This window comes from Grampus griseus (assembly GCF_964374135.1).
Source record: "Grampus griseus genome assembly, chromosome: 12".
Lineage (NCBI taxonomy): Eukaryota > Metazoa > Chordata > Mammalia > Artiodactyla > Delphinidae > Grampus > Grampus griseus.
Genome location: NC_139006.1, coordinates 24,453,209 through 24,479,154, shown reverse-complemented (window position 1 = coordinate 24,479,154; position 25,946 = coordinate 24,453,209). Strand labels below are relative to the sequence as shown.

Sequence of the window (25,946 nt, the reverse complement as noted above, 5' to 3'; positions counted from 1 at the left end):
TTCCTTTCCTGGAGGAGGTGGGGTCCCCTGGTCAGTAGCGTGGGGGGCGTCATGGTGGGAGGGTGAGGAGCCTGTTTAGCACCCTGAGGGGATGGAGCTGTGCTCTCTGCAGAGCGAGGCCACAGGGATTCTGGAGGCTCCAGTGCCCTAGAGGCAGGTCCAAAACGGTCAAGTTTGCAGTAACTCGTGTGTGTGCCGGTGTGCGTGCATGTGCGGGTGTGTCTGTGTGTGTGTCTGCCTTTCTAACCACTCGGGTCCCTGTCCTGTGTAGCTCCTACAGCAATAATCTCACTGATCTGAGATCTCATTCCAGATCTAAGATGGTGAATCAGTACACAGTCAAGTCCACGGCACCGTCCTAGACCGAAACTTGACGGGCACCGTCCTAGACCGAAACTTGACGTTAGACTCATGGCCCCATCGACCACTCACATGGTTTTCACTGGCATTTGTGGTGGGTAGGTGGTGGGCTGGCCACCGAGAGATTGGTGAGAACAGAGCTGGCCTCGTCCCAGGAGCCTTGAAGGCAGCCGGGATCCTCCTGACACAGTGGGAGGAGGACTGTCTAGAGGGAGTGTGGGATGAGTGACCAGGTCAGGGACTGTGGGTCCTGTGCAGAGTGTGACCGGAAGGCCTGGGGGAGGGGCACAGGGCTGTTTCCCTAGGGAGGTGCGAGCAGGAGGTGCCATGAGGGGGGTGGGAACTCTAGGACGAGGTCATGCGGAATTACCGGGGTGGGTTTTGAGCAAAAGGACACGTGGAATCGGTGGGTCATCATCTACAGAACCGACGGACTCCTGAGGGCTACACAATCCAGAATGTGGTGCTGAGGATTCCAGGGAAGGGAGCTGAGGTATTGTCCTGGGGGCCCTGGCAACCAAACACTGTGTGACCGGGACAATCAGATGTGGAGGTGGTCCACACGGAGGAGGAAACATGGAAGAGGGTAGGGAGGGTGGACAGACTTCCATTCCTGCAGCGACCCAATTCCCTCTTCTCGAATGTTCTCTGGGCGGGGGGGGGGTGTTCCTGGGTGACAGTGAAACCATTCCTCACAAGAGTCCCAAGACTCCATCCTCTATCTTGATTTCTTAAAGGATAAGAGGATTTTGTTCCCCTTTGAGGATGGTTGAGTTCAGGACACCAAATGCAGAAAGAAAAACGAGCAGAGCATGAGTTCTGAATGACAATGAGGACATTTTATTGAGAGTTGATTGGGTGCAGGAGGAAGGGCTGGGGGGACCAGGGTGGGTGGGTAGACCCTCCAGGGGTCCTGTGGCTCCAGTCCCCTGAGGATGTGAGGACCAGGACCTAAGAACACTCGGAGGGCGACACTGTCTTCTCCACGGTTTTCCCATCGTGCGTGACCTGGCAGCTGACCCCCTTCTCATAAGATTTCCACTCGCTGGCCGTCAGGGCCAGGTAGCTGCTGGCCGCATACTTGCTGTTGCTCTGTTTCGAGGGCTGGCTGGTCTCCACGCCCTTGTTGATGGTGGTGCTGCCTGACTTCCAGGCCACCGTCACACTGCCCGGGTAGAAGTCATTGATGAGACACACCAGGGTGGCCTTGTTGGCGCTGAGCTCCTCAGTGGAGGGCGCGAACAGAGTGACTGAGGGCGAGGACTTGGGCTGACCTGCAAAGTGAGGGAGAGACGGGAGGTCACTGGGGCAGCGTCCATCACAGGAGCCCCTGACCTCAGGAGAAGCGGGCACAGGTGCCCAAAGTCCAGTGCATGGATCCCAGGCGGGCCCTTGCTCCCCTGAGGTCAGGCAGCCATGGCTGGGGTGGCTCACCTTCTGTCGGGGGATCCTCAGTGCCGGACTCCTGGGAGTTCGGGGCTCCCTGGCAAGTCTCCATCTCTTCCTCAGGCTCCCACGTCCCATAAACCACATCCCACCCTCTGCTCCCTGGTGCTGCCTGGCGTCCACCCTGAGGTCGTCTCTTTCCACTGGGTGTCTCTCTGTCCTGGGCATTTGTCTGTCTGAGATCTTCCCCTGGTTCTCGTCTGGTGTCCTCATACAGGTCGTCTGTCTGTCCCCCGTTCAGGCTCTCTTCCCTTTTGCGGGGGGCTTTGTTGCCCACAGTCCCCCTAACACCAGCCTCGCAGCTCCCAACTCTCTAGGGCTGCCACAGAGACCACAGAGACCCCTCCAGGGCTGCCTCCAGGGTGGAGGGAGTGTCAGCCCCAGGGCTGGGGTCCAGGGAGTCCCACAAATGAGAGTTTCCATGTGGGTGAACGTTGTGTTCTGAGCCTGGGGCTGTGTCTGTTCTGAGGGGTCCCCTGACCTGTGAAGTCCCGCTGGGGATCTGTCTGTCCTGGGACATCTTTCTGCCTGGCCAGGTCAGTTCCTGTCACCTGTCCCTATGAGGAGTCCCCACGCTGGGCGTCTGAGCTAGGGGCTCACGTCCAGTGTGTAACTGGGAGCGGTGACCCTTAAGGCCCGAGTGTCCTGAGATCTGTGCGGCCTGGGGTGTCCTGCTTGCTGGGAGGAGGATGGGGACCTAGCACCCTGAGGCCACCTTCTCAACGGGACACTCGTCTACCCTTCCCCCGTGTACTCTTCCCTCCTCCACTCTCCAAGGCCCCTGGCTCTGGGGTCCCTCACTAGCCCCCATTTGGGTCCCTGAGCAGAAAGATCCCAGGATGACACCCATGCTCTGTCCAGCTCTTTCCAGTGTCCTTCCCACATCCCTGGACCCAGTGCCCCAGCCTGAGACCCCCATTCCTTGGGCCTCAGTCCCTCCCTTCTCCTCAGACCCTGGGGTTGGGCACCCTGAGGAGGGAGCTGACATCCCAGCATCCAGAGAAGAAGGGCCTGGAGGGAAGGCTCGGGATGGGAAGAGCGAGGGGTGGCAGGAAGGTCACTGAGCCCGTCCCCACCATGCCCACCAGGTTCTGTGAAGAATGACAGGCTTGGGGGCAATGGACAGCCTAGAGGGTGAAGGTGACAGGCTCCGGAGAGTGAGACTCCAGCCCCAGACAGGAGGGAAAAGACAAGAAAATCTGCCCAAATTTCACTGTGGACCCCGAAGAGGAGGGGAAGGGGGAGACTCACCCAGGACGGTCAGCTTGGTCCCTCCGCCGAACGCAGCACACCGTGACACAGCCTTGAACATAAACCCTCCTGACACCCCCTCCACCCCCTGCCCAGGCCCACCTGCAGCTGCACAGAGGCCCCAGGGCCACCCTCCTTGTCATGGGGGCTGGTCTGTCCTCAGGGAGGCTGAGGGGGGACCCCACCCCACCAGCAACTTTAGCCCTGGGAAGCGGGGCTCCATCCTTCCCCAAGCATGAGAGGTGCAGGAGAGACATCTGGGTGTCACATCACATCCCAGGGACCTTCCTTTCCTGGAGGAGGTGGGGTCCCTTGGTCAGTAGCGTGGGGGGCGTCATGGTGGGAGGATGAGGAGCCTGTTTAGCACCCTGTATCTCCCAATGCAGTTTATCTAAATCAGAAGGTAACCCTTTGCATTGGGACAAGAATTTTTTTATTTGAGCGGTGGAACTATTTGGTCATGGTTGTGTTTAAGGTGTGCACATGAGATTTTTGAAACAAAATTTAACAGAACAGCAATGTAAATTCAACACTTATTTCTGATTAAATAAAGCAAATATCCAGCCTTTTATTAAGTTAATTATCTAAGGAAACATCCTCAACTTGATAAAGAGTATCTCCCCAAACTTATAGCAACCTTCACATTTAAAGGTAAAACCATCTTAAAGGTCAGGGTTCCCACTCTTACTTTTATTATTCATCATATTCTACAGATTCGAGCCAATGAAGTGAGATGAGGTGGGGCAAAGAGTGTGTTAGGAAAAATGAGATAAAATTGTTCTTTGCAGATGATGGGCTAGTTTACTTCAACAAACAAACAAAACAAAACCCAAGACAATCAGCTGAAGGACTATTAGAACTAATACAAGAATTAACCAAAATGATTGAACACAAGAGCAATAGGGAACTATTGAGGAGATGAAATTTGGGAAACACTGACAACCTCAATAAAAATTCTATTAAAAGTCCTAGGAATAAACTTAACAGAAAATGTGCAAGATTTGCATGGATAAAATATAACACAACTTGACTAATGGACACAACAGCAAAGACATCAGTTCCCCTCAAATGAATCCATATACTTCATGAAATTACAAGCACAACATCAAAGGAATAATTTTTGAAAATTAGTGAACCGATTCTGAAGTCCAACAGTAAGAATAATGATGGAGAAGAGACACAAATATTCTGAATGAGAATAATAACGATGGGGTTGTTCTTTACCAGGTACAGAAACACATTGTAAAGCTACAATAATTAAAACAGGGTGGAAAGGATGTGGGAATTGATCATTAGATCAACAGAACCACAGAGAGGATGTGATAAATCCATAATTCAGTATTGGATAAAAGCTATGTTTGTATTCAACAAATATATGATGATTGGCTCTCCATTTGGAAAATATATAAGGTTATATTCCTACCTACCCAAAAATAAACTCCAGGTGAAGTAAAAACAAACACCAAAACAATGAAAATACCTGAATAAAATAGAAAAAAATAGAAATGAATATGCCTTCCCTATGTTTGCCACAGATCACAGACACTGTTAAGAAAAACCACCAATCTGACATATAAAAATTAAAAAGGTTTTATGGTGAAAGACCCCACGAACAAAAGGTGTAAAACAGATCAGGGAAAAATATTTACAATGTACATACTTAATAAGGGGTTACTATCCCAAATAGATGGAGAGTTTCTTATGGATCTTTAAGAAAATACAACCAAACGAACGAAAAATAAACCAGGCAAAATTATGACTGGTGAATTCACAGAAGAAATAAAATCAGTCAATAAAAATATGAAAGAAAAATAAGTTTCACCAACGATCAAATAAACAAACACATTTGTTCTCATTTTTGCTCATCAGACATGCAAAATAAAAAAAGATCCACCCTGTCACATTATTGGCAACAATGGAGAGGGAAAGGCACTGTCATTCACTGTGGTGAGAGTAAGTTGGAACAGACTTTTGGGAGGACCACTGGCATCTCCTACGAAAATTTCAAAGCCTGTTCTCTCTGATCCAGCAATCCCACTTTTAGGCATCTATCCCGTGGAGATACACAGTGTACTTAGTATGGATACACAGCTACACACGTTGGGGGTCTCCATGTAGCATCTCTTGTAATTTACATTTTTAAGTGGAAACAACCTAAATGTTCATTAACAGGGGAATCATTAAAGACATGCTGCTTCATCCAAACTTTGAAGTCTTACAAAGCTGTGTGGAGAACATGGGGGATTCATATGGGCTGATACAGAAAATCTCAACAGACTGTTGAAAAAGCTAGTTGCAGGCTAATATACTTCTGTGCTTAATCTTTTTTTAAAACACATAGTACTCTGGTATTAAAAATTATTTTCGAAGATAAAAATGAAATATATCTTCTTGTGAACATTTTCATAACTACAGAAAATTATAAGGTAAAAAATTGAAACTAGATGAAATCCCACCTGCCAGAGACACACCATTGACATTTTTCTACATTTTCTGACAGGCTTTTGAAAATGCACACATACTTTAAAAACCCAATTTCAGAAATACAATTTTGGAGGTTTGTGTAAGATTCCTTATGATGGATATTCCATGCTGTATTTTGTCACACGCTTTCTGCTGGATATCTAGGTTATTTCCAGTTTTCTCCCATCATTAATAATGTTGAGTTTCTTGCTTGTAAACCTTTGGTTACATCTTTGGTTGTTCCCCCCACCCTCTGCTCAGGATGAATTCCTAGAAGTGGAATTACACAATTTAAAGAAATACGCTTTCTTTTATGACTCACTGCATATTGCTAAAAAGGGTGTACATTTTAGTCTTTTATAGACAGTTCGAGACTGTGCCCGTTCCTCCCCATCATGATAATGTCACTTTAAATTCACTTGCCAATTCCATAGGAGATATTGGTACCTGGTCACCATGGACCAGCACCCCATCCCCATCCCCTTTCCACTGCCCCTTCTCCATCCTCTAATCTGGCCTCACACTGGTCTCCAATCTGGAGCCATTTTTTCAAAACACTAACCTGACTCTGACAGCTCCCCACTTAAATCCTTCAGTGACTCCTCCTGGACCCCAGGATAAAGGATGAGGTGTACAAGACCCCAGCAGTCTGCACCCCGCTCTCCCCGGCTCTGGAGGCTCCCTGCGGGCCTGTGCCACCTCACTCTCCTCCTCGGACCCCCCACCATTCCCTCTGTCTGGAGCGCCCTGTCACGTGTCAACACCCTGGATCTGTAAGACCAGCTCGGGCATCCCCCCTCCCATCTTACTGCTCCTAAAATGACCCATGGGTCTGCCCAATGCCTGGATATGACCCCGCTTTGTTCAGGCTTGGCCCCAGTTAAACACTCAGGAATTTAGTTGAGGAGTTGGCCTCCTTGGGGGACACCAAGCCAAACACTTGCTTCCTTCTCTGGACGCCTTGTAAACTGCCCCTTCTCTTGCACCATTTTCTTAAAACACAGGACATGCTGGTGCCTGTTCAGTCCCGGGATTTCCACAGTCCTGGGACCGTGCCCATGTGTTGTGTGAACTTGGGCAGGTTGCCTCACTTTTCTGGACCTCTCTCCCTGTCTGTAAGATGGGGATGATGGCAGGACCTGCCTTGTGGGGCTGCTGCCCCTAAAGTGATTAGTGTCTTCTGGGTACGTCCTGCCCCTGCTGCCCTGTTTCTCCCTGCTCAGAGGTCCAGGGCGAGGCAAGTGAGGCACCAGTCTTGGGCACAAAACTTAAGGGGCACCAAAAAAATCCAGTCATTGAGATAAATAATACTTTAATATAGTATTAAGGAAGAAAAATCAATACAAACAAATTCACACTAGACAAAATGTCAACACTTTAAATAAAGCCACTGTCTGCTCAGGCCCCTTCTTTACGGATGATTCTCCCTTCTTGCCCCTCTCTTCTATAGTCATTCACCCTTGCACCCCGTCAAAGGGACCTCCAGTCCCCCTGTACCACAACTCCCTCGGCCTCTTACCTGTCCCACAGGCTCCAGAAGCTGGAGACTTCCCGGGGCTTCCATGTGGGGGGCCATGCTGCCATCGGGGGCAGCAGGCCATGGGTGCCCATGGCCAGGCCCAGTACTATTAGAGGCCAGGGCTGCCTGGGGACAGAGCTCTGACCCCTGGGGTGTTCATGGGCCCACCTGGCCTGACCTGGGCCTCATGTGCCCTCAGGGTCAAAGGCGCCTTGGCCAACCTGCTGATGTGGGCTCCCTGGAGGGGGATCGGCAGGTGCCCCCAGTTCCCCTTGTTGGCAGTGGCCGTCCCAGGGCATCCTGGCCCTCGTGGCCCTGTCCTCTGCATGGGCCTTTTCTGTCCCTGCCCCCAGCACCTGGCCCCCTTCAGGATCCATGGCTGTTACTCCTGGGGCGTCTCCCAGGGGGGCCTTTGCTAACTGCTCTGCTGTGGTCAGGATCCAGGGCTCAAGGGCTTCACAGCAAAGCCCGCCCACCAGCCCCGCCCCCGGGTCCCTGGGTCGGGCACACCTGCCCTATTCTCCTTCCCTGTTCTGCAACTGCGTCCCTGGGCTGTGGAGCATCTCCCTGGGGCCTGGAGGGGCCGGGGAGGGCAGCCGAGTTCCCGTGGAATAAGTCAGTGAGGCCTGAGTGCAGTGGGCTGGGGCTTCTCTTCTGACCAGTCCTCTGGCTTGGTCCCTGCAGCCTTCACTCCGGCCAGTCAAGATCGCCCTTCCTTGGTTGGTTTGGCCAAGCCTGGCTAGTGTCCCTGGTCAACTCCTCACTCAGCTTCTCAGCCAGGCAAGGGCCCTGCGGGAGTGATTCTATACCCGTCGTTCAAGAAGAAACGTCAAGTCATGAATGTTGACACCAACCAGACCGAGGTTCCCTCTGGGCCTCAGTTTCCTTATCTGTAAAATAGGGGCAGTTCCTTTGCGGTAGGAAGGCCTTGAGGATCAGTGTGATCACGTGTTTGCTTAGGCTGGGGTCCGTTTTGAAGCCCAGGGAGATAACACACGATCCAGTGATGAGAGGGATGCTGTCTATCCAGTGCTGACAACCGGGCCGGCTCCCTGCTGAGCTGAGATTTTTTTTTTCTCCCCTGTTTGAAGATGAAGAAATTGATGTTCAAGCAGCTTCCGTACTTTCCTGATGCCACACCGTCAAGAGGCCTGGCCCTCACGCAGCTCCAGGGCATGCCCCTCCCTCTAGGTCCTGGTGCTGTCAGGCTGCCGGGTGTAGGAAGAACTCCAAGTGGCAGGTTGCAAGTTCCCACTTGTCACAGCCAGCACCTACCCTCTGGCTTTCCAGTTGTTCTCTGGCCACAGGAGCTCTAATATCTATGTCAACTTAAGTCCAGCTCTGCAGCCCTCCCAATCTTCTGTTTCAGCAAATCTGAAAGAGGCCTCCCAGGGATGGACCCCAAAGTGACTTTCCTGGGAGGGCCCTTTCAGAGGTGTCTGGCCCGTGATTTTTTTTTTTTGCGGTACGCAGACCCCCCACTGCTGCAGCCTCTGCCGTTGTGGAGCACAGGCTCCGGACGCGCAGGCTCAGCGGCCAGGGCTCACGGGCCTAGCCGCTCCGCGGCATGTGGGATCTTCCTGGACCAGGGCACGAACCCGTGTCCCCTGCATCGGCAGGCGGACTCTCAACCACTGCGCCACCAGGGAAGCCCTGGCCCACGTTTTGAGGCCGATGCTCCTTAACTTTCCTGCTACATTTGGTGAAAATCGGTCCAGCCTGTTCCATGGGATGCGTTAACAGGCACACAGCTTGGGACTTCATTTTCTTCATATAGATAAGGGTCCCTGGGAGACAATGTCCACGGATCTCTGTATTTCTGCACGTCTCACGAGCAAAGGAACGGATTGCCTTTGTTTTGGATCATCTTTTCGAGTATGTTTGTGTAATGAATGACCCTGGAGGGTAGAGATAGCATCTCCCTCTGGAGCAAAACATGCTTACTGTCCGGCAGAAAAGATTTGGGGTCCCCAGCTTGGATGTGCAGGTGTCTCCTGGCCCCTTTGCATCACCCTGTGGGGTTCAGAGAACCAGCGCAGGATGATGCTGACATGCCGGCTGCCTCTCTTGCTGGGAGTAACATGCTGGCCTTTGTCTCCAACCCAGCATCTTGTGTCCGCCAGCATCTGTGCAACTGCGGCAGGCTCACTTTTTAGCTTGCGGGCAGGAACAAATCCCAGACCCTCCACAGCTCTTGATAATGACGGTTGTGATGGGGGAAGGAGGGAAGGAAGGTGATGATGGTGATCAAAACCTCACAGTTTGACCAAACTCATAAGGCAGCTTTGGAGGAACCCCAGGCTGCCGGGCCGGGTGCTGAGGGCTGGACATACAGCACACACAGACAGATCCCTGGCCTTGGACATGGGCCAGGCATTGAACAGTAACGGGGTGTGGGTGCCCTACCAGCCATCATGCAGGATATGGGGGAGCCCCTGGGAGGCCCTGATTCAGTCCAGCTTCTCCCCATTGTGGTGCTTGGCCCACTCCAGCCTGGGACCTGGGCCCCTTGCACCTTGGGGGCTGCGTTGCCCCTGCCCCAGGGTCCAGGCTGAATCTGCTCCCTCCCCGCACCCCTGTGTGGGTGTGACACTCACCCACTGCCCGGGGCCCAGAAGCTGTGGTCCCCCCCACCCACTGGGGACAGCCCCAGATTTCGGGGAGAAAAAGGGGCTGTCCCTGAACTCGGTGATTCCAGTTGTGCCCCAGCCTCTACCCTGTACCTGCCACGGTCTCTGGGCAGCCGCCACCGCAGACCACATCCTCCTGTGGTGGCTGCAATCGGAAATCCTGGTCTGGCTGGACGCTGGGGACCCTCGGGGGATGGGTAGGGCCTTCCCAGCTGGTGCAGCTGCAGCTCTGGCCGCCCAGACTTGTCCCCACCCCCTCCCTGGACCGAGAATGGCCGAGGGCTGGATTCAGGCTGAGCCAGAGAGGTCTGGGTCCAGCTGTCCTGTACAGCAGATCCCCTGCTCAGGGTCCCTGGCTCCTCTGTGCCCCGCCCCCACCTATCTCCCCTGGAGTGGAGGGATGTGTCATGTCCAGTCACTTCTGCCCTGCTCCCGTGTCAGGGGCGCCCCCTGCCTCCTGCTGGTCAGCCCCCTGCCCATTCTACATCCCACAGGCCCCAGACACCTGCCTATAGTCACAGTGGAGTCTTCTCTCCCAGGCCTAGGTCTCCCCAGCTCCCCACTCCCCACCATCCCCAAAACTTAAGCAGCTGGTCCTTCTCTTAACATCTTCAGTGTTTTACTCTTGGGGCCTGGAGGGTCTGAGGCAGAGGGGGACAAAGTGTCCGTCTGGAGATATGACAAAGCTTCTGGAATCAGGATCTGGCTCTGTGGTTCCTGAGCCCCCTCTGAAGGGTGCCCGGGGAACCCTGAAGATCCCAGCTCCTCTGGCGATCCTGGGGGTGCAGCCCCCCACCTGCACTGTCCTCCAGCAAATGGGGAGAGAATCCTACTGCTTCTGGAGACGTCACAGACTCACCGACCTGGTAGCTTCTACGGATGAAGAAACTGAAGCACAGAGAGGGAGAGTTTCTTTCCTAAGACACACAGCTACTTGGTGTAAAGACCGTGTCCTGGGACTTACCAGTACCAGCCGGAGACCTGGGAGGACCAGCCTTTTTGGACATGGTGGTGGGACCCAGCCTGGAACTGGGGGCTTTGGAAAATTTCCATGCTTTAACCTCTAACTCTCCCAGTCCAGCCACCGGGGATGCAGCCCGAGGGGGAGGGCCCGGTACAGGGCAGCAGAAACCAGCTGTCAAGGGAAGCAACGCCAGAAAATGTGGCTTGTGGGAGGCATGAGACCTGAGGGTGGGGGCGGGGGGTTCCCGTGAGGGGGAGGAAGGGGTGCAGGGACTAGACTCTGTTCTTCATCTTCCTGGAGTCCCGGCTTGTCCTGGGGTGGGGGTGCTTAAGGTGAGTCACATCGGTGCATGGTCAGATCCTCACTTTACTTACTGTTTCAGTGCTTTACTCATATGGATTTTGGGGGGCTTTAATTTCAATTTTTAAAAATATTGCATTAAATATTATTTATCTTTTTTTTTTTTTTTTTTAATTTGGCCGTGCCATGGGGCTTATGGGATCTTAGTTCCCCAGCCAGGGATTGAACCCGTGACCTCATCAGTGAAAGCATGGAGTCTTAACCACTGGACCTCCAGGGAATTCCCAAAATATTATTTTTCTTGATTACTGAGTTTTGGGGCACTTCCTTAAATTTCTCAGACAAGGAGGGTGTCTTACTCATCTCACTCTAGTCTTGACTGTGTCTGGAACTTGGGAGAAACCAGTTACCTCCAGCTCAAGGAACTGCTTTTTGCAGGGTCTGCCCAACCCTTCCCTGTGCTGGAGTGGGCATGGCCAGTGCCCAGCAGGTCCTGCCCCACCTGACCGGGTGGGTTTATATTCGTAGGGCAGAACCTGTTTTCCAGGTCCTTTCCAAAGACTTGGACTGACACCTGGGACGGGTACACTCCCACGGCGAGGAGACCCCACTTTGGCAGGTGGTGGCTTTGTAGCAGCCATTGGTCCTTTAACTGTTCCACCAGCAACTATCAGCCAGGTGAATCCTCTTGGGACCCTGGGAGGGTGGTCCAAGAGAATGGAATATTCTCACATCCTTGTTCCATTCATAGGAAATGCTTCCGTCCTGATGGCTAACAAGACTAATGTGATTTATATTCGATTCTTACTTCATTCTTACTAAAAGCCAAACCACTAAATACTCTGACATTTATTTCTCACATGGTGTCCCATAGTATCTGTTGCTAATTAAATAACGACAAATAGCCTTGTGACTTACCTTGTTTTTAAAAAGTTATAAATGTAGATAAGTGAACGCAGAAGATTTACATCATTTTAATGTTGATCTCACCAGACACATCTTTTAATTTTCAGTGATTTATGATGTTCCTCAAAATGCCCACTAACATGTTTACTTGTATTGACAAATACAGTGGGAAGGCTTCCAACAGGACATCGTCCGAATAGTACATTTGGCAGTGAGGACTGGCTGTGCAAATTAGATCACTCGGTCAGACTCTTCCATAGATTGAACGATTCAAGTCAGCCTCAGGTTTTGGAGGAAGCATATACTCAAAACACATGATAAGATGCAAGTATTTTTCTCAAAAGATATCATATTGGCAAAGCTGCACTAAGATGATATTTAAATTTTCCCCAATCTTTATATCTTCTTACACAAGGGACCTCTTAAGTAAAGGAGCAATACATTGAACTAGTAAGTTCTGCTCAAGCCTTCTCGGTGTTTATCCCCGAGAAAATGAATGACAAGTGGCTGGGTGACACCTCTCTGAGGGTGGTTCCCCGAGAAGCTGACTCTGGGATGGAGCCGGCTTGCAGGCTCTCCCAGTATATGAGGCAATGAGCCCTCATCCCTGAGGGGTCTGGAGGTGCATCGAACTGCCTCTCACACGAGTCCTCTTGAAGTCGGGTGGTGTCCGTCCAATCCTTTGCTTTCCACAAAATTACAAGAGTATGAAACGGAGCTGTCAGCTGATAAATCATTTAGAGAAACTATTTTTGACCATCAACCACGAACGATTTTTGGCATATAACTAGGAAGGAGTTCATATCAGGCAGTGACACTGTATTACAAGACTCCTATTGATGGACCAAAGTTTCTCCATGTTTCATATAGAAACGCAAGCCAGGACAGCTTTGATGCTGGACTTACTTCATTCTAGAGGTAAATTATATTAATTGATGGATCCACGAATCAACACTAGTTAATAGTCATTTATGAAAATGTCAATGCATTTATGCTGTTTTGATCAAACTCTGCTGCTAATAATTAGGATATAACAATGTGGGAGAAACCTTTTAGCACTTAAGGTCACGGGAAATGAAACAAATTCAAAAATTTTAAATGAATGTACATTATTATGACAGAGATGTATGATAGGATAATGAATGAGATTTCCAGGTATGAAAATGTATGAGCAGACCAAATGTAGTAAGGGATGTGGAATGGAAACAAGTCTAAGCAGAAGGAAAGATGGATGTTATAGAAGAATTTTAAGGACAGTGGATATCAAATCATGATGATTTTTAGACTCTGATGAATATATGTAAAGGAGTGATGTGAACATTTTACAATCTTCTGATGACAATTTTCAGATGTCAAATTACAAAGGAACGGGCATCGTGGGGAAGCCCAGTTCTTAGAGGGTTGTGGGCAATGGTGTTGAGGGCCCGCCTCAGGGTGTTGCGGGGAGGCCCTGGGTCTCAGTGCAGGACGATCAGGCACAAGTGACGAGAATGAGCTCCGTGAGTCAGGGGCCACCAGCAGCCACCAGGGGCCGGAAGCTTTCCTTCCTGTATCTGGAATCTTCCCCCCCTCCTGAGAGAAGCCAGTGGAGAAGCTGAGCCTGGAGAGGGGACACGGCTGTCCTAGGACACAGCTGGCAAGGGGAACCCTCTGGCTCAAGGGTGCTGACGACAGTCTCCATGACTCAGGACCGAATCCCCACTCGCCATTTCTCAGCAGCATAAACAGAGGTCCTGAGAGCACAGAGGACACCGGAGCCTCAGGCCTGTCCTCCAGCTGCTCCGAGGCGGGTGGAGTGAGCGCCGAGCCAGGCAGGGAGGTTAGTGTCTCACTTCTCCATCTGCCTGTGTCACCATGAGGATTATAACTGCTGTCATATGACTGATAGTAATAGTCAGTGTCGTCCTCAGCCCGGACTCCGCTAATGGTTAAGGTGGCCATGTTCCCCGATTTGGAGGCAGATATCCAGTCAGGGATACCCGAGGGACGGTTGCCATCACCATAGATGACCGGCACAGGGGCCTGGCCCGGCTTCTGCTGGTACCGTTGAACATATTTACTTCCAATGTTGTTCCCCCCACACGTGATCCTGGCCGTCTGTCCCAGGGACACCGACACCGAGGGCAACTGAGTCAGTTCATAGGAGGACACAATGCCTGCAGGAGAGAAAAGGACAGGTGGGCTGGAGGTGAAGAATGCATGTCCAGAGACCCCCACCTGCCTGGCCTGGACTAAGCTCCAAAGATTCTCTGGGCCCCGAGGGCGCCCCCTCCCGTCAGTCTCAGCCCCAGGGGCCCATGGGCCTGGCTGGTGGATGGAGCCTCTGAACAAATGAGAACGCCCCTCACTTTCTCTGGCAGGCGCAGCCCCTCGGGGCTCACACACAGCAGTGAGCACAGTGGGGAGATTTCGGCCCCTCCAGTCCCCCATCCTGCGGCAGGGCCAGGAGTCTCCTGTCCCCACGGGCAGCGCCCTGCTGAACTCAGAGTCAGGGCCAAGCCTGTCCCCGAGCCCTGGGCCAGGGGTGGGCGGACCCTGGGGGCAGCACCTGTGCAGTGAGCCAGGAGGCCGGGGAGGAGGGGGGTCCAGGCCATGGTGGAGGCACCCCGAGTCTGCTCCCCGAGGCCTAGGCTGGGCAGGGCGCCTCCCAGGCCTCTCTTATCCCCTTGCTGGAGAGAGAGCTGCCGGGGGTGCGAATCAGCCGGAGCCCAGGGGGTCTGCCTGGGGAGCTCTGTGGTTTCAGAGAAGGGCTCAGTCCCCAGGGACACAGAGAGGGAGGGGTGGCCCCTGCAGACCCCGCCTCGGCCCGGGGGATCCTCCTCCACCTGCTGTCCCATAGTCTGGGGGTGACATCTCCACCCCAGTCTGAGTCCTGGCCTCACTCCTGGACGGGCCTGGCCACTGAGAGCTCAGAGGTGGGTCTGTATTCTCTGAACTCATTCCACGGGCAACACTAAGAGGCTTAGACTGTACAGGATTCTCCCCCCATCACAGCTCCTGGGCCCAAGACTGAATAAAATTCACAGTTTGACAAAGCACGTGGAGTGTTCCAGGCCATTGCGGTGCTGTGTCTGCCCTGGGCTGTGAGCTCCTGGGGCTGTAGTGTCCCCATTGTGCCTCAGGGGCAGGAACAGACAAGGGGCTAAAAGAAATGTTTGCTCTGTGAGAGAATAAGAGGGGGCTTCAGGGTTTGATAACTCTGCAAGGGAATGTCAGTCCTAATCCATTTCCCTTCAGTTGCTGGGAAAATATATATGTCATAAACATCACAGTTACGGAAAGCTGATTGAGTGACTGCTGTGTGTCAGACACTGGGAAACAGGAAGTGTGGAAATTTCTGGTTCCCCCCCTTCCCTGTAAGGGGTAAGTGGAGGGACAGGTGTGAGGGCAGTGGGAGAGCTTCCAGGGAGTAGGAGCAGCTGTGTCTGGAGGACGGGGGCTCCGAGCACAGGGAAGGGAGTGGCAACGTGTGGTCACAGGGAGGATGAGCATTTCTGGACAGCGGTGGCTTTTTAGCAGTATTAGGTGGGCTGGCAGTGGGTGTGGGGCAAGGAAACAGGCACCGTCTCCAAGAGCAGGACTTGGGACACACGGAGACAGAAACATGTGCTTGAGAGTGAAGGTGACACTGTAGAAACGGAAGGACACTTGTCATCAGGTGTGAGGTCCTGGTTACTCCTTCCCCTGCACTGGAGCCCTGATGCCCAGGACACCACTCCTCCAGGTGGCTCTGCCGGGCTACCTCTGCTGCCCCCTGGTGGCTGCTCCACACTGGAGGCGGAGACTCAGTTCTAGGTGTAGATTTTAGAGCCCACTGCTCAGGTGGTGATTTCCCTGATCCAGGGATGGTGACCCCAATCAGGATTTACTCCCTCTCCATGGCTCTGTCTGCCTCACGTCCTGGCACGAGGGGCTGAGATTACCCGTGAAGATATGAACAGGCTCATCTGGAAGAGGAGGGGGCTGGGCTCACGGAGGCATCCCTGCTCCTGTCTGTGGCGTGGTGGGAGGTCACGCAGGTTGGATGGGCAGTGGGGACACCTCCCTCAGGGGGTGACTCTTATTGGTGCCAGCTTTGGGTATGGGCCTGATGCGGGGTGGCGGCTACAGTTCCAAAGGCACGGTTAGGACCACACCCACTGGGAAATGTTCATTCAGACCCACTTTGAGCTGGCACATTCCCTCCAGGGAATTCAGCATGAACAGGACACAGTCCCTGCTTGAAGGGTGTTTCCATCCTGTGTGGGGGGCAGTGCAGGGGACACAGTGGCTTTGCACACCTGGCAGAGAATCTCCACCACGGTCACCTGCACATTGCCTGCAGTGTTTATTTAAAAGCCAAACACTTGCTTCTTTCAGGTCTCTGGCTATCAGGTTTGACCAGGTGGCCCAGCACTGTTCTATGGGATGTAAGGGTCAGTTGGCTGGAGTTTATCTCGGGGAACTCTTGCTCTTGTAAAGGAAAGAAATAGCAGGAATTGACGCAGATCCTTTCCTCTTGAACATGGTGTGATAGCTGGAGCTGCAGCAGCCATCCTGAAGTCTGTCATCCACAAGAATGAAAGCAAGGCCAACATATAGGGACAAGGGACCTGGATGCTGGCAAGATCTTAGGTCCCACGTGGAATCTGTGATCACCCAGAGAACTTGTCTTGGTGAGACTACAATAGGTCCCGCCTGTTCATGCCTCTTCTTTTCATCAGTGAGTCCTGAAATTAAAAAAAAAAAAAATGTATTCCGACCAAGCAGGAAAAGTCTGAGCACAAATGCATCAGTTAACGAAACTAGTGATGGGGAAAGAACCCCATCGTGGTGTGTGCTGTGGGGATAATTAATCCAGAGAAGAGACAGACAATGACAGGCAGGCTGTTCTGTAATCAGAGGTTGGGGCCCCCCCCAAAGTGGTAACTCTGGAGCTACCCTCAGGACTGGGGAGAACCAAGTAGTAAGAAGTGAGCGTGGGAAGGGCTGAGACTTGGCCAGTGGGGAGGAGTCGGGTGTGTTGGAGGATCTGAAAGGACAGGGCAAACTTGAGGGATCTGGGATGTAAACCCAGCTCAGGGCCAGTGTAATATGTTCTCTGAGTTAAGAATTTGAGGGGTAGAAGTGACATGTGTTCAGGTGGAGCAAAGGGGATTCACACGTAATAAATCCGGGTCTTTGCAGCTGCTTAGCACAGGCTGGAGCCCAGGGAGCAGGAACAGGATTGACACAGGCGGGTTGAGACAAACCCCTCGGCCTTCCCTACTTTACCTGAGGGCTGAAGACCTTCGGGGGAGTTACTAGTGCCTCTCCCCTGCCAAGTATCCACCATGCAGCCGTGCTGGGGCTTTAGCTGCTGCATGTGCCTCTGGTCCTGAGCCCTGTCTACTGTCCCGTGTGGCTGACCAGTCACTGCCTTCCATAAATGTCTGCAGATTTGCTTCTGTGACTGGGAGCCCAGGACTCGAGGAGCTCACTTGACAGGGAAAGGCAGGGGCTGAGAGAGGGAATGACAACGCCAAGTTCACTTGGGGGCTAGAGAGAAGAGAGATGTCTTAATCCCTAAATAATAGCCTCTTCTGAATGTTCTAGAACCAGACTGGGCCAGGAGGGGGCTGTGGGAAATTTTCAGCCTGAATTGTAGATTCTTCCTGTCAGTTCTCCCCACTGCCTCTGGGGGCGCTGCTGCACCTCCCCTGGGGCCGTCTGACACCTTGGAGGCTGACAATGCCCTGCTCCCCGTGGGGCTGAACAGAAAGCCCAAGGACAACACACTCCAGATTCAAAGCAACGAGGGCAGCCTTTTCATGATCTCGCCTCGGGAGGAATCCTGGAATTACTGCTTAGGTCTTAGGGATTCGGTGCATAAAATACCATCTGTTGCTGGTTCATGGTCCATTAGTGTGACAAGTTAATTGTACATTTAATAATCTGTAATTGTCAATACTTTTTGAACGTAATTTTTTCCCATGTGGTTTCCATCCTCCAAATTAGACATCCACCCTCATGCAAGACAGGAGTGCACTTGGAGGAAACTTTCGGCTTTTCTTTTAAAAAAAATCCACAGGTGGCATTTTAATATTTCTAATGTGGACCTTTCCCCTGGAGAATCTAGAATTCTGTGTGAAGCAGGAGATCTATGTGCCATTGTTCAGGTTGTCACATGTTTGTTTAAGCATTTGCCAGGGAAATGGTCTTTGGGTGTAAATTCACTGTTTTCCAAGGTCACCCAGAAATTTCCTCATTGTACGTCTAAGAGTTTGGACACTGGCTTTTTTTTGTGAGGAAAGCCATGCATTGTAGGATGTCAAGGTTTTATTTCTTTACAAGAAGGAGAAACATATCCAGCCAACTGATGGGTCAATAGCTGTGCAAAAATCAACCCAGTTCCTCCCTGGATCCTGTTTCAGATGAAAACTAAGGCTTTGGTATAACGGGGGCGTCTACTGTGAAATTGGGGCCCTACTTTGAAACAGAATAGATGTTCTTGGTGGTCCCCATCACTTAAAACACCTAATCATAGGACAGCATGATAGTGGTGACAGTTTTCAGTCATCACTTTGGATAGAGAAATCGTTCTTTGCCAGTTTCTTTCACAAACATTCTCACTGTAGCTTATTGGTCTCCAATGCACCTTTTTATAAAAATTCAAGGGCAATCAAATCTAACTGGGGATTTTGAAGAGCACATTGTGGATTTAGGTGGGAAAACAGAGACTTGCGGGTATATATAACCTCCTCGGGACCCTGATGAGCATGTTGGGAACAGCTGGCCAACTTAGATCAGGTTCCCTGCAAGCTGATTCTGAGACGTTAAGTGCATGTCCTGGAAATCTGGAAGGAGATGAGGAGGGGAGACTGGGCAGAGGGGAGGGACCCGGGATTTGGTCACACAAATGGAGACTCGGGGTTCTGCAGGAGAGTTAAAGCTGGCCCATTCGGGTCATCCTAAACTGAGTCAGAGCCTGGGGATGGTGGCCTCAGCCATCATTCACCTGAACCTCTCTGACCAGGGGGATAAACTGGGGTAGGGGCCATTTTCTGCACCAACAGCATTTCCCCGTGAGGGCACTGCTGTGAGTTGTCACAGGCTCCCAGCAGCTGTGGATGAGTAGACGAGGCCAGAAGAGAGAAGGAGGTAGATGCTAGAATGCCCACTGCTCTGGTGTGCTCCATTCAGAATCCCAGCTGCCATGGGGGCCTGGGGCTTCAGCATCAGATGGGATGGGACATTCTGTGGTCAAATCCTAGACAGTTGGGCCAAGAGGGGCCCAGTGACAACGATATGGAAATGTGGGGAAAACTAACACTGGAGGGATGTGTCCCTCTGTCTGTCCTTCCATACAGGGCCTCTGGCCGAAGTTCCCGACCTGGCCAGACAGCACTAAGACAGCCTGGTCCTGCCAGCCATAATCCACTCCTGAGCCCCCTGTGCAGAGCCTGCCTGGAGGGCTGGGAGGAGGGGCAGCCTGGGGAGCTCAGATCTGGGGGAACTGGGCCAGACCTGTCACTGTTCTTCCACAGTCCTCCTGGGGGCTGGAGGAGAGTGTGAGCCAGACGGGGAGGGGGTTTGTGTCTCACTTCCCTGTCTGCCTGTGTCACTGTGAACATAATCACTGCTGTCAGCTGACCCACAGTAATAGTCAGCCTCGTCCTCGGCCTGGGCCCTGCTGATGGTCAGCGTGGCAATTTTGCCTGATTTGGAACCAGAGAATCGGTCAGGGATCCCTGACTCCAGGTTGCTATCACCATAAATGACCAGCATAGGGGCCTGGCCTGGCTTATGCTGGTACCATTGAGCATAACCGCTTCCTAAGCTGTCTCCCTGGCAGGTGATCCTGGCCGTCTGTCCCAAGGACACAGACACCGCAGGTGGCTGAGTCAGCGCAGAAGAGGCCACAGAACCTGCAAGAGAGGAGAGGAGAGTGAGGGTGAGGAAGAGGGTCTCATCCCTGCAGCCTCATGCCCCCTGCGGCAGCTCCTGTGCTGAGCTGAAGTTCTGGACCAGGCTGAGCTCTGGTCACTTTTCGGGCTGAGCCTGGGGGCAGCACCTGTGCAGAGAGTGAGGAGGGGGAGCAGGAGACGGGTCCAGGCCATGGTGGGGATGCCCTGAGCTCTGCCTCTGAGCTCACAGCTGGGGTGGGGCCTTTGGGCCTCTCTTATGCTCAGAAGGGATGTCTTCATGCAAATCTCCTTCCTGCCACCTTTGGCCTTGTGACCGGCTCCCTGCTGAGCAGAGAACAGCTGGGATCCAAGGAGGAGTTAAACTGGCACCTGAGTTCCAGGCCTGAGTCCAGGTCCCCAGAACTCTCTGGTGCTGAGTGAGAAAGGCTGCCCCTGCCCCAGCATGTGCACACACCTCTCAGTCCGCTCCTGGGCTCCCCTCTGGGCCTTGGGGACACACAGGCGTCCTCTCTGGGGATGAGGTTATCGTGTGGTGGGCTGGACAGTGCTGGAAGCTGGCACTGCGGGGACCACGGTCATGCTGCTGCGAGAGCCCAGAATTCCAGCAGCAGACACAGTGACACTGGTCAGGTACATCTGGCAGGGTTTTTATTATATTTCTTTAAAGTTTCTTAATTTTTATTTTTCGAAGTATAGTGGATTTACAATGTTGTTTTAGTTTTAGGTGCACAGCAAAGTGATTCAAATCAACATATACATTCTTTTTCATTTTATGTTTAAAAATAAAAGGAAAAATGTCTTCCTTATCTAGACCTAGGCAAGAATTCTTGGACTTGACAATACATGCATGATTTGTGAAAGGAAGAAGATAAATTGAAATACATTAAAATGAAAAGCATATGTTCTATAAAAGTCCTTTTTATGGAGTTGAAAAATCCAGTAAAGTGGGAGAAAATACTTTCCACTCACATATTCATCAAAAAACTTGTATATACATTAAAAAATGTGTCAAAACTAATCAATAAACAAAACAACTAAAATCCAAGTGGAATTTGGGAAATGATGCGAACAGACATTTTTTCGGGAATGTACAGATGTCAGATGAGCACATGGGAAGATGGTCCCCATGAGTCATTAGGGAAACGTCAATCACACCCTAAAGAGTTGCCGCTACACACCAGTCAGAATGGAGCAGATGGGCTAAAGTAAAAAACAGTGGCAAAACCAATGCTGGCTGTGCAGCAGAGGGACTGGTGGCTCAGGTGTTGCTGGTAGGACTATAAAGTGGTACAGCCACCCTAGAAAACAGCTTTGCAGCTACTATGAAACTAAACATGCAATTACTGTACAATCTAGGAATTGTACCCTTGGGATTTTATTTCAGAGAAATGAAGACTAATGCTCCCATAAACACCTACACACAAGTGTTCCCCGCTCCTGTCTTAGTCAGCTCAGGCAGCCATGGAAAAATACCACCCACATGTTGCTTAAACACCACAAATTTATTTTCCAAGGTTCTGGAGGTCAGAAGTCCATGATCAAGATGCCCTAATATTGTTTTTAGTGCAAGCTCTCTCCCGGCTCCCTGAAGGCGCTTTCTGGCTCTGTCCTTAGATGGTCTGTCTCAGTGGCTCACTCGGGGTTGGGGGTGTGTTTCTGGTCTCTTCTTATAAGGTCACTAATCCTATGTCCACAGGTGCGGACCAACCTGGGAGGAGATACCGTCCTCCACCCTGTTCCTCAGTCACTTTCACAGACAGGATGACAGTTCTCACCCAGACCCTGACCCTATTATGACCTTGACCAGAGAGATGCCCTCGAATGGGTGTCCATCTCTCTCTGATCGAGTCCATAGGGGCAGATCCCTCCCTGGTGGGTCGCCATCTAAGCACAGCATGGTATGGTCTCATCGTCTTCCCTTTTCCATCCTTGTCCTCACATCGTGCCGTTTGTCCCTCTGTGCGTCCGTCACAGGCTCCTGCTGTCTTCACTTCTTAGCAGCACAGGCCCCGGGGTGTGTGGATGTGGTGGGACCCGCATGGGGGTGGGTTTACTCACTGCCATCCTCCTGGCTCCCTTTCCTACAGTGTAAGGGGGACAGGACACTCCCCACTAGTGGGACCTGCAGGAGGCCTTGTTAGGGACAAAGTCACAGCAAAGCCTTGGAGAGAACAACCCTTTCCGGGATGGGGTGACAGGAGAGGGCCCTGTGTCCCCTGTGAGTCCCGGCAGAGTCGGGGACAGAGGTCACTGCAGGACGGAGCTCTGATGTCCTGTCCAGTCCTGCCCCCGGCCCCCTGTCCATCCCTCTCCGGGAGACCAACCACCTCCTCCCCTCCTGCCCCCGTGGAGTCCTCCAGGCCACGGGCAGCTCCTGGACTTTGCCTCTCAGGCCTCAGTCACTGGGGGTCCGACTGGGGTAAGGGGACCATATTCTCCAGCTCAGCATCCCCGTTCCCCATCCCTGCTGCTGTCCCAGTGGATGTGGTGCTGGCCGGTCCCTACAACGTCCTGTGGGTGAATGGGGAGCCATTCTTGGCACCAAAGCTGAGACCCTTCCCCAGCAGGAGAAGCCCGGCCGAGCTCCAAGTCTGTACTGCCACAGACACCCTTACCGCCTCATGACTCCCTAAGGACCCAGCTCTGCACCCACCATGGGGTCAAGGTTCCCATCCTCCCTCCCCAGAGGCCCAGTGCTTCCTGCTGAGCCCTCAGTCCTGGCCAGGGGCCTGCTCTGCACCCGGGGCACCCAAGTCAGGACACTTGGTACCATGACCTGCATGTCGCCTCTGCATGCCAAGATCCATGTTCCTTCCCTGAGAGACTTGGAGTAGGGCCTGGGGGCTACTGGGGACAGGGTCATCTCAGCTCAGCCCTTTCCCAGTGTCCTGTTCTGCCCTGGGCTGGGCTGGTCTCTCCCAGCATTGCCCACACAGGCCTGTGAGGAGGACCCAGAATCCCACCTCGTCAAAACCACCTAAATTTTAATGTGTGTCTGCCTCTCCCTGGGGGTGACTCGGGGAGAGGTTGGGGGTGAGGGGTTTGCAAGGAGAAGACTCAAAGGTCAGGACTCCGGGGACAGACAGGGAGCAGCTCACCCTGGTGCCGTGGGACGGAGGGCAAGGGAGGGAGGTTTTGGCCTCACTTCCCCTATGTCTGTGTCTCTGTGGTATCCAACCTGGCCATCAGTGTTATAGTTGACACCACAGATATACTCAGTCTCGTCCTCAGACTGGATGTTGGTGATGGTCAGGTAGCGGTCAGCCCCAGAGCTGGAGCCTGAGAAGCGGTCGGGGATCCCATCCCCCTTGGTGACGCTTCCGTCACTGGTCAGCTTCATCAGATACCTAGGGGCCTGCCCTACTCTCTGTTGATACCACTCAATGTAGTACGTGCTGTGCTCACTGCTCAGGGTGCAGGTGAGCTTGGCCAAGCCTCCCAGGGAAGAAGATGCAGACGGGGTCTGGGTCAGCACAGGCACAGCACAGAGACCTGCAGACAGAAATGCAAGGGTTGGCTGACGGCACTGACACTGGGCAGGTGACCCTCAGGACTGTGCTGGAGGGAGGGGCTGGGAGGCCCCCGCGTCCCTGGGCCACTCTGACCTGTGTTGAACAGGAGGGGCAGGAGGTAGAAGAGCACCCAGGTCATGGTGGGAGGTCTTTCTGCGAGCTCTGCACTGAGGCTGCCCAGCTGGACTGGCCTCTCCAGGTCTCTGTCTTATCCTCTCCCCTTGCAGCTCGCAAAGGGAGGAGCAGTGAATGCAAATCTACTCCTCCCTCCCCATCCTGTGTCTCAGCTCCTGGCTGAGCCCTGAGCCCAGAGGCCTCACGCTGGGGACTCCCTGGGGTCAGAAGAAGGGCCACGTGTGAGTTTCAGAGAGACATTTACTCTTCTCAAGAGAGGTGTCTTCAAGGAAGCGTCAGTCATGCCCTTTGCACTTGAGCCCTCACCAGGGGACATGGACCTATGAGGGTCCCAGCCAGGACCACAGTGCCCCTTGGTGCCCCCAGGATGGACGTCTTCCTACACATATAGCTACTTTAACAGAATGACAACTTTTGAGCCCCCAGTATATGCCAGACCTTTGGTGAGTTTCCTGCAGCACCTCACCGGGCACCAAATAATCCCACAGCGCCCTCTGCTGAAGGCACAACCTCTCCCCAGTCTCAGGAGGAGGAGTAACCATTGGGAGGGTAAATGATTTTCCCAGATTCCCCCAGACAGGGATGCATGGGTCAAGATTCCATCCAAGGGACTGACTTCAGAGCCTGACGTTTCAGCCCCTTCCCCCCTCCCCCCTCAACCCCCCCCATAGTTTCCTCCATCCCTACTCCAGGCCCCCTGAGCCCCTCCTGTCACCACCCTCTGTTCTGTATTCAGGTGAGCCGTATCCAATGTCACTAAAATATTCCTTATGGTCCACCTTTCCATCTAGATCTATTCACAAAATATAACTTTATGACTTGTGGGGTTTATGGAAATGATCTCCCTACTGAAAGGGATGATGTGACACTATTTACTTAAAAACGTACAGACTATTGTCATTCATTCCACAGACTGTAATAAAAATGTGTTTAACGATTCAGAACCACCTTTAAAATTGTAGTTGTATTTACTATCTTGCCTTTGGGAAAGAAGTCACACGGATACACGTATTAAATCTCCTCATTTTGAGGTACCCTCAGTATCCCCGGTCTGGGTGGAAAATGGCTCAGCAGTTCCTCTCCAGCAAAGACTCTGGGCTTGGGACCCTCCGTCACCTCTTGGTGTGGTGAGTATGTACTACACGCACGGTTACCCCAAGGAGACCTCATCCATCTCACCTGCTCTGGCCAACATGGTGGCCACAAGCCAAGGAGGCTTCTGAACATGCAACGTGGGTGGTCGCAGTGAGATGTGCTGTAGATCTGAAATACCCAGCACATTTCAAAGATTTAGGAGAGTGTAGTGTAGAATGTATCAATATTCTAATATTTAATTCATATTGAAATGATATTTTCAAGTAATTTAGTTACGCAAAACCTATTATGGAAACTAACTGCATCGGTTTCTCCTAATTTTTAAAAAGCGTTTACTGGATAATTGAAAATTACATATGTGGTTCAAATAGTGTAGGTAATGGATAGGGCAGCACTGCAAAGTCACAATGTCAGTCACTTGTGTCTGAAATAGGAGAGAGAACTAGGAGAGGAATAGGAGAGAGCCCGGAGGAGGGACGTGGCGGCCCCCACTCTGTCCACTCTGCTGCTTTGCCTCGTTTGGAGTCCCAGGTTGTCACGGGATCCTGGAGGTTCCAGAGCTCTGACGAGCTGGGTGGTTCTGGCCATCCATCCAAGAGATTTGGGTTGATGAGTGGCCAGTCAGCGCCATGTGGACATCCAGGGTCCACTAGCACTGGGTCTCTGCCCTCGCTGTCTGTCCTTCATTCAGGTCTTATTTCTTCAAGTCAACACCACAGCCCAGACACTGAGCCAGCCTGGTCCTGCCAGTCCATAATCACTCCTGAGCCCCCTGTGCAGAGCCTGCCTGGAGGGCTGGGAGGAGGGGCAGCCTCGGGGGCTCAGACCTTAAGGAACCAGGCCAGACCTGTCACTGTTTTGTTCATAGTCCTCCTGGGGCTGGAGGAGAGTGTGAGCCAGACGGGGAGGGGGTTTGTGTCTCACTTCCCTGTCTGCCTGTGTCACTGTGAAGATAATCACTGCTGTCAGCTGACTCACAGTAATAGTCAGCCTCGTCCTCGGCCTGGGCCCTGCTGATGGTCAGGGTGGCAATTTTGCCTGAGCTGGAACCAGAGAATCGGTCAGGGATCCCTGAGGGCCGCTTGCTGTCCTCATAAATGACCAGCACAGGGGCCTGGCCTGGCTTCTGCTGGTACCAATATGTATATTTTTTGTCCAGTAGGTCTCCAGAGCAGGTGATCTTGGACGTCTGTCCCAAGGCCACGGACACTAAAGGCGGCTGGGTCAGCTCATAGGAGGCCACGGAGCCTGTAAGAGAGGATGGGAGAGGGGTTGAGAATGAAGGACCTATTCGCAAGGAGGGGTCCCACTCTGAGGCTGTGCCTGGGCTGAACTCTGGGTTTGAGGCAGGCCCAGCCCAGGGTTCTGGGGGGCCTGAGCCTGCGGGCAGGGCCGGAAGGCAGCACCTGTGCAGAGGATGAAGAGGGGGAACAGGAGAGGGGTCCAGGCCATGGTGTGGATGCCCTGAGCTCTGCCTCC

The 25,946-nt window shown here is 52.5% G+C and overlaps 1 protein-coding gene and 1 gene segment (V, D, J or C); both read right to left on the bottom strand.

Annotated features, from left to right (window-relative positions):
- LOC309830808 (immunoglobulin lambda variable 2-11-like) overlaps positions 1-25,946 on the bottom strand; it is an 81,535-nt gene that overhangs the window by 2,156 nt on the left and 53,433 nt on the right.
- On the bottom strand, positions 1,187-25,946 carry LOC309830967 (immunoglobulin lambda-1 light chain-like). Its single transcript, XM_082667909.1, has 6 exons — positions 25,874-25,946; positions 25,392-25,715; positions 23,331-23,423; positions 22,928-23,217; positions 3,058-3,109; positions 1,187-1,634 (listed from the first exon to the last, which is right to left on the bottom strand). Exons 1-6 carry the CDS (start codon positions 25,917-25,919, stop codon positions 1,312-1,314), a joined length of 1,128 nt encoding a protein of 375 aa, XP_082524035.1. The 5' UTR covers positions 25,920-25,946; the 3' UTR covers positions 1,187-1,311.

Bases quoted from the DNA above. Each gene is read 5' to 3' on its own strand.
- LOC309830967 (XM_082667909.1), bottom strand. From the start codon at position 25,919: ATGGCCTGGACCCCTCTCCTGTTCCCCCTCTTCATCCTCTGCACAG. The intron at 23,218-23,330 runs GTCAGAGTGGCC...TTCTGTCTGCAG, and splicing joins GCCCCTCCTGTTCAACACAG to GTCTCTGTGCTGTGCCTGTG. The intron at 3,110-22,927 runs GTCAACTATAAC...TTTATGTTCAAG, and splicing joins AGACTGAGTATATCTGTGGT to GCTGTGTCACGGTGTGCTGC.